Below are 8,829 nucleotides of genomic sequence, written 5' to 3' on the forward strand. Positions count from 1 at the left end.
TATATATATATATATATATGTAAAAGGTTGGAGAGGAACACAAGAGTAGATATATATGTATATGGAAAAAAGACAAGGTAGAGAATGGTAAGATTCACGACCTCGAAACCAAAAGAGTTAACAAGAGAAATAGAAACAAGGAAAATGTCCCTGGTGTTTGAATACTATACAAATATGTATTAAAAAAAACTTTTCATTTAAATTTGCCAAAATTTAATTTTTCCAAAATTTGTTATCCATATTTACAGTTGAAAAGATCTCAAGGGTCGAAAACCGGTACTGAAATGTTTTTACCATTTTCTATCTTGTCTTTTTTCCATATATTATTATTATGTAAGTCCTCTAAGAGTCCGTAAGTCAGTTGTCTTACATACATATGATATATAGTAGATATCATTTTCCTCACTATATATATTCTAAGCAGCAGAAAGTTCCAAAAATTACTCTAAGGCTGAAAGTTTCGTTTATAGCATTCATAAAATTGATTACTACCATACACGAAACACTCGTCCCCCGAGTCTATTATAACTTATTGCCGATATAAAAAAAAAATAATAATATACGTATACTAATTTCCTCTTTTCATCTGATTCATTCTACCAAACCTTTGTATTATGTTATAGTTTATAACATATACATCGTTTTCATCATATGTATATATATTTGGGTTTCATCATATCTATATATAATACTTCTCATCTATATATCGCACTGTCTGTATATTACTTGATGCATTAAATCATTTGCTTTTCTGTATTCTACACGTTTAAACGTCTTTGCTGCGACCAAGACAAAAGAAAAATAATAACCATTTTATATTTATAAATTCCATCAAACGAATGAATGAACGAGATACCGAGGCGGCTGCTTTAATAATAATATTAACGATAATAGAAAACCGATACCTTCCTTATACGTGATCGAATTAATGATTCGATATATTTGGTTATTGTAATTTAATTAATTTTCTTTTTTAGAAATTCACATTAAAATATATCTAAATACAATTTATATTAATAAAAAAAGATTAATATAATATATATTAGGTAATTAAGTATTATGGGATGTTAACCCTTCCGAAATATTGCAAGTATAATTAATTTTTTTTTGTAACGAAATCTTTTAAAAATTAATTTACTTTTTCTAGATTTTTATTTCCTTTAATGTTTATTTTTTTCTAAATGAACTATAAAATGATTGACGAAGCCCATTGATATTTTTTTCTTTCTTCTCGTCAAGCCACCCGTTTCTAGTTTTGACTACCCCGGGCGTCATTCGTCGTATGTAAAGAGTCTAACCTCCAATCTGTTTATAAGCTTATTTTTATTATTATTATAAATAGAAGCGGATTAAAACAGCATATTTTAAGCAAAATATACGACAAAGCATTCGTAAATAAATACTACAACTGAAAAAATGTGCGGAAGAACAGCGTGGTAAGTGTTTTTGAAACGAATATTATTTGTCATGATTTAATATTTACGTTTATTAATTGAGTTTTTAATTTTCTCAACTGATAAATCATGAAATATATAATGTCTGATCCGTTTTGTATACTAATAATATTTGTTAATTGATCAAAAACGATGTGCATGCCAAATAACGAGCCAGAAAGTAAGGACTTCTGTCCCCGGACCAGTTGAATCCCTTCCAGATCGACCCAAGTTTCGTTTCCCGCTAAAAAAAGCAAAGGAATAATCATTTCTGCTCCAACTGGATTCCATTTCACGTGCTGCTAATTTGCTTTATTCTCTCTCAGCAAGTGTTTCAACACCACAAATACTCGAATTTCTTCCTCCATCACTAAAACCCAGACTGATATCAGTGGTTTTTGTAGTCTTACCCACCAAAACACAAACGTTATCTATAAACATTGAACATTTTCATTTCTAGACTACGGCATAACTACAGTTTCGCGCTCCAATGGCATATCTATAGTTTGGTACTTCATGACACAAGTTATTTCTATGATATGATTGTATTTTTGTGATATGCCTACTGTTTAGTGTCCCTATGATATATAGTTAGTGTTGAGAAGAGGACATCAAAGGCTTTATGGACTGACGATATCAAAGAATTGATTCAAAACAAAAGCTTGGCTGCTTGTATTCCTGCAGCACAAAACAGGGAACTGGAGGGTCTTGGCTAGGCGACCCTAGACACAGGAAAGGCTCCTAATTGATGACACAGCCTAACTCTGGTATGGTGTCCCCCTCGCGATTGTTATGTCACAACTCCTTGAAAAAGGTATATTTATTAATGACATTTTGCAGATATATGTACTCGACGATGTAGTGTTTTGAAAGAACTTTTAAAAATACGCATTTTAAGTGTTAAGAGGAAACAGTCGGGAGAGAGTGGGTTGAGAATAAACTAAAAATCCTTAAGAAAGCAATTTATCAACATAATCGGAATCTACATTTTTGCAAATCTTTGTATATAAAAGAAAAACAATCGTATTTTTAGGACGGAACTAGGGCTCTGAAATGTAGTTATACTTCCTATTTCCGTCTCCGGTGAGGCGGTGCATTAACAAAAATCAAAATTTAGTGGAAAGTAATTTATATTTCCTTTTATTTACTATTTAACTGTTCTAATTGTTCTCAGTCTTTCTCCTTCTTCCATAAAATATTAGATTCCCATGAGTAATTTATTTGCTTTCCTATATCTTTATTACGGACGATTTTCCCTGCTGTCTTTTATTTCCGTCCGTTTTCATTTGTATTGGTTGTCCCAGTCGAGAGACACATCAGACTTTGTTTCCTCATAACTTTCAGAAAAACGGGAATTTTGGAATGAAATTCTCTAGAAATACTTTCCAGATGTTGTAGATTACTTTTATATAATTTAATGTAAACCCCCCCCCCCAAAAAAAAAGTGGTTGTAGGGGGAATTGTTGGTCGCCCATTCATACATACTGATATACATCACACCTATCTATTTACAAAATAAACTTGAAATTTTTGAGAAAAAATGTTGTAATATGTCAGTGTGAATGTGGGCCCACCAATAAACATATATTTTAAAATTAGAAAACACCATACTTTAGAATTTTTGTTGAGATTCAGTGTCGTTTCGACAAATTTACAAAAGTTATTTTATTTCTTTCGTTTGCTGTTTGAATGCTCTCACTTTTATCAACATCTGATACACTCGGATAGTTTCATTTACTACTTCTCTTATAAATTTATGTCGTCTTGCGTTGAGGTATGACATTTTTTACCTACCACTCTTCCATTTCCTGTCATTGTCACCAACAACCTCATGTTTTTATTGACTCACTCGATGGAGTGGTCACGCTAGAGGCTCGTGGTAACTAATATGTATTATTTTAGTACTGAAGCGAGATAGATTACAGGACGAAATACTACAGACTAAAGGCGTTTGTTTGATATTTAAAAGTAAAAGACATTTCTTAGAAAAAAAAAGAATGAATTTATTGAGAAGGCTGTTTGGTAAGAATAGGTAACCTTTCGGTTTATGATCATAAAGTGAAAATGGGAAATTATCATAAGCAATTGGCATTGATATTTTGAAAAAATAAGTTATCAAATTTAAAAAAAAATATTATCACTATCAAAATCATATTCTCTGTATTTCATAAACGTTTGATACCCACCAAAAAATAGGTCTTTTTTTTTTTTTTTCGAAAAAGTTTTGAGTTCAAATCTTGTCATAACCTACTTTATCTTTCATCCGTATCTCCTCATCATCTGGCGTCTGCTTTCCATGCTAGCATGGGTTGGGCAAGTCAACCCTAGTATTTCACTGGTACTTAATCTATCGACCCCGAAAGGATGAAAGGCAAAGTCGACCTTGGTGGCATTTGAACTCAGAACGTAAAGACAGACGAAATACCTCTAAGCATTTCACCCAGCGTGCTAATGTTTCTGCCAGCTCGCCTTTTAAAGGGAAATATTACCGGACTTGGAAACAGGTGAGGGTTGATGACAGAAATGGCATCTGGCCATAGGAAATCTTCCAGAACCAAATCCCATCCAACTCATGCAAGCATGAAAAAGTGGACGTAAAAGTGATGAATTCATTAAGAAACACCGAAAGTAAACCTTCAATGTTCTTTATGCGAAAAAAGAAAAAAAGGCCATTTGGTATTTGAAATATTATTTCAGTGAGATGATTGTTTAAAGGAAATTTATTGTATTTTTCTAACCTGTGTGGTTCCCTGTTGTTCATAAGTGGTTACGGTTTGCTGATTTCTCCTGCTGCCTTATTGTAATTACTAAATCTAGTTGTTAGGAAGCTTATGAAAGGCTTGTGGAGTCTTCGCTTTTGTTTCTTTATAACAATATAAATGTGTGCATGAGAGTGATTGTCATAGACTCTCTCTCCCGAGGGGGGCAGATATGAGTGTTCATTAACTTCTTGCACTGAACAACCTGCGCAGACCAATTGTCTATAGTTATCAAATGTTTGTGCTGTACATTAGTTTTGCTCCTTCCATCAAATTAACTTCGCCTGAACAGGCGAAAAAAAGATCAATAAATACTGGGGTCCATCCATTCAAATAAAATATTCTTCAAGGTGGTGCCCCAGCATGGCTGCAGTCTAATGACCAAAGCAAGTAGAAGATAAAAGATATATATATATACATATATATACCCACAAGGCATTTATATATATATACATATATATATATATATATATATATATATATATATATATATATATACACAACGTATTTATGTTGAGGCATATAACAGAGTGAAAGAGATTTCATAAAGCAACTACTTACCATGAATGTGTGTAGGTCAACCACCGTGTCTGATGCTAACACTGATACTCGTTCCACTAGGTCTCTTGTTAAATGAACCATATCAGTTACAGCAGAATGCAGTTGGGAGTGGTGGTAGTATTTCCGTAAATCCTGAAAATATTTCTGTGCCAACTCCCTATTCATTATCTTAGAGAGTTTCACCCTGAGTTGCTTCTGTTGCAGCAACAGCTGCCCTTGGAATGGCTCCTACATCTGGTCCGTGTATGGGTTTAATTATGTCCAGTTTGGTGGTGGTGGTGGTAGCTTGCCTTCCTCTATGTATGAGTGGCTGGATGTGTCTTGTTTGCTCTTAACGTACATTGTGCTAAATCAATAGCTTAAAACATAGGGCGGCAGTGTGTAATCCAGTTCTCATCATAACCAGCTAATCCTTTAGTCTACCAGTACTTAATTATACAGTTATATATTTATACACACACACATTCATTCAGCTAAGAAGTTTAGAAAAATATGAAATTATGACCAAGATGCACACACACGTGTGTGTGTGTGTGCATATATATATATATATAGATTCAAGGCTTGAATATGGTACTTATGCGAAGGCACCCGAATTTCACATCCCAAAAGGATGGGTGATTAAAATCAAATAATAAGCAACACGGATTTCAAAAGTGATTGCAGTATATATATATTATTATTAAGGTGGCTATTCACAATTTAAAGACCAAAAGGCACAAGTACAGTTGTCACCAGAGTGACTATGGGTGAACATCAGCTTTGCTAGAAATAAGAGTCACACCAACTCTTAGCCACTGGCAAAGCCCTTACCTATTGACTGACAACGGAGACCAACTGCCTATATATTAAGGTCCTGGAAGAATAGAAAGATGGGCTATTTCCAATGCAGCACTCAACCTGAGCTTCAGGGTATCTCCATTTTTGACTTGACGTCTCAAGAAACATGGAAATCCTTCAGGTATAGAAAATCCAGGTGTCATTTTAGTAAAACCAATTTGTAAGTTTAGGGAAGAGTAAAATATAATCAAAATAAGAAGACAAAGAATTTGAAACTGCAAATATGTAACTTGTCGTGTGGAACTTTTGTGTGAATTGAAATGAAAAACGGAAACAATTGTAAATGGTTATTGAAGATGTGATAACCGTTAGTGGCACTTTGTCAGACTTGCATTAAAGATGTACTCTTAGACTGTGCATCTACCAAGCAATGTAGTTTGCTTATGTCACAGAAAATAAGAAGTGTGTGTATCTAATCTGTCTATCCATTCACACACACACATGAATTTGATCTAAAAGTTGTCATTGGTCAGCCTGCATCCTTTTTTGACTTTCAGTTTGGTATATTTCATTTTAAGAAGGCAACAGGAAACCTCCCTATTCATCCGTAGTCATGACGGTTAACATTCCAGTAATCTACTTAAGTGGCCGGGGAGAGTATGGGACTCCTACCCCACACCCACCAGGTCGTATATACGGGCAATGCTGGAGTAGGTTCACATGCACAGGACCTGCCCAAGACCACCACTAGGCTACACTACAAGCATGGTACCATGTGGCTGCCTACTTTGGAGCTTTCTAGGGGTATGTATGCTCAAACGAAATCATACCTGCTTAAAGTGATCCTCTCGGGTTCAAAAGGTTAAATGGTCCAGGGACCAGTTAGCTCTGAGGAATGAGGCCATTGCTATAGTAGTGATATAAAAAAAAGGGCAGAGTTAAGGGACAGAACATTTGCAAAATTGCAGTGCAGGGTCTGAGCAACCCACACCAACCAGCCCATGGATCCAGGTTTCATTTTATGATATTCACATGCAATTAAATGACTTGTTCACCTTTATCGTTTACTTCTGTTTCAGTCATTGGACTGCAGCCATACTGGAGCAGCACCTTAAATGCTTTAGCCAAACAAATCGACACTAGTACCTGCCACACAGTTTCTGTGTGTAAGAATTGGTTGGCCTTGGGTTATCTACAGTAGAAAACACTTGCTCAAGGTGTTGCTCTGTGGCACTGAACCCAAAACCACAATGTTACAAAGTGAGCTTCTTAATCAAACAGCAATTTTTTTTTTTTTTTTTCAATTTATTATTGCCCTGGTTTCATCTGAATGAAAGAGTTGTCTGCCCATGGCCTTCATGGGTCCCCTGTCACCAATGTGATCGGTGTCCCTCTTAAATATTTGTCATATTTTTTTTTTTACACATTTACAGTTATTCACAACATGTGAATGTTGTTTTTAATCTTAATCCAAATTAATCTTTTCAAACTAGAGCAGCTTAGAGAATATTTGAACTTGTACAGATAATCATTACTCATTAGCATTGAAAATTACTTTGGTTCGTCATCTTTCTGAGTACTTATATAGTTTCGTTAGGATAATAAGCAAATCTCCATAGCTACCAAGTTATTCTTTTCCTATTTCCAAGTAAATAACATCCTTGACAAAAACCAAGAAAACTTTGGTGGTTTATCTTTGATTCACAATCACCTCTGATAAAATTGGTCCAACTATGACCATCTAGTCTTATCCCATTTTTTCATCGATTCTAGGACATTAGATAATGTACTTTTCTAGTTTATAAAGGTAGTCAGCTGTAATTTGAGGGAGAATATGTTGCTATTTCTAATGAGACAATCAACTAGATTTGCTTTCTATTTCTTTATGTTTTTTTTTATCTTTTTGTCTTTCTTAGCATTCAGATTATTCTATCAAATGTAATCCTTATTTATCCCCATTGTTTTAACTTAATCATGCATTATCTTGTAGCTTTGAGATTTCGATGATGTGATTGCTTATTCTTTGGAACAACATTGCAGCGTAGGTGTGAGAGGCTGAATCTGGCTGGCTAGAACATTAAAGCAGATAGAATATTGAGGCCAGATAAGGTCAGTTTAAATGCTGTATGGTTAACTCCTTTGGTATTAACCTGCCTGAGACCATCTCTGGTTCTATGATACAGAATTTCTGTTTTGAAGGATATTTAGATCTTGTGATTTTGTAACTTGACTTCCAAAGCATGTCGAACAATGATGTGGATTTTCATGTACACAAGTCCACCTTTGTTCGTCTTTCATTACATTCACTCTGGTGTGTGTGTGTGGCGGGGTCGATGTAACTGACTTACCCCTTCCTCGTAAAATTACTTGCCTTGTACCAAAATTAGAATTGCATTTAAATTTGTCAAATGCGATTTGAGGAAGATTTGATTGCTGTTTCTAGCAGGTCATATAACCAATAGGAGCAACTACTCCTACTTCACATTGATTCTTTCTCCCTCTCTGCCTCATGCTTTGATCTTGTGTTATCAGTGATGTGATTTGTGACCCATGGCAGCAAAATAGCATGTTATGTGTCAGTACAATGGGAACCACTCCTGTATTTAGGAGTTCAATTCTGTATCATTCATGAAGTTCCTGATGAGATTAGATGTTGGTGTTGTTGTTATTGTTGTTGCATTAGAAAAATCCTATGTTGTGTTAATGAGTGCAGTTAATGACTTGTGATTAGGTCAGATATAATAATTATTTACATGTTAACATGATATTTTGATGAAGTCGCATTTTGTTAGTCATTAGGATGTTTTTGTCATTTTTAGACACTCAAGAATATCTTTATGTGCAACATGTGTGTGTGTGTGTGTGTGTGTGTGTGTTTGATGATGTATACAACACTTGCAACTGTTTCTGATTCATATTTGAATATATTTAAGCAAAAATGCTCGTTCTAAGATCAACGCAGGATTGGTTGTGTGGTAAGAGGCTTGCTTCCCAACCACATGGTCCTGGGTGCAGTCCCAGTATGTGATACCTTGGGCAAGTGTCTTCTACTATAGCTTCAGGTTGGCCAAAGCCTTGTGAGTGGATTTGGTAGACAGAAACTGAAAGAAGCCCACCTTATCCCCATCATCATCATCATATATATATACACACACATATACATATATATACATATATATATATATATATATATGCATACATACATACATATGTAGAGACGACCTTCTGAGTAAAGGTATTTATAATTAGTTCAATAGCGTTGCAAGATGATAGAGGTTTCAATCTCCACTTATTAA

The 8,829-nt window shown here is 34.7% G+C and overlaps 2 protein-coding genes across 2 annotated transcripts in view; one reads left to right on the forward strand and one right to left on the reverse strand.

Annotated features, from left to right (window-relative positions):
- LOC106867289 (serine/threonine-protein kinase N2) overlaps window positions 1–5,047 on the reverse strand; it is a 130,694-nt gene extending 125,647 nt beyond the window's left edge. Inside the window, exon 1 of the mRNA XM_052975287.1 lies at window positions 4,754–5,047. Coding sequence (XP_052831247.1) covers window positions 4,754–4,918 — 165 coding nt within the window. The 5' untranslated portion in view covers window positions 4,919–5,047. The remainder of the gene's footprint in view (window positions 1–4,753) is intronic.
- The window catches only part of LOC106867288 (abasic site processing protein HMCES), a 60,258-nt gene that overhangs the window by 884 nt on the left and 50,545 nt on the right, over window positions 1–8,829 (forward strand). The gene's annotated exons all lie outside the window — the stretch shown is intronic.

The sequence above is a fragment of the Octopus bimaculoides genome, chromosome 21, assembly GCF_001194135.2.
Source record: "Octopus bimaculoides isolate UCB-OBI-ISO-001 chromosome 21, ASM119413v2, whole genome shotgun sequence".
NCBI classification, from domain to species: Eukaryota; Metazoa; Mollusca; class Cephalopoda; order Octopoda; family Octopodidae; genus Octopus; species Octopus bimaculoides.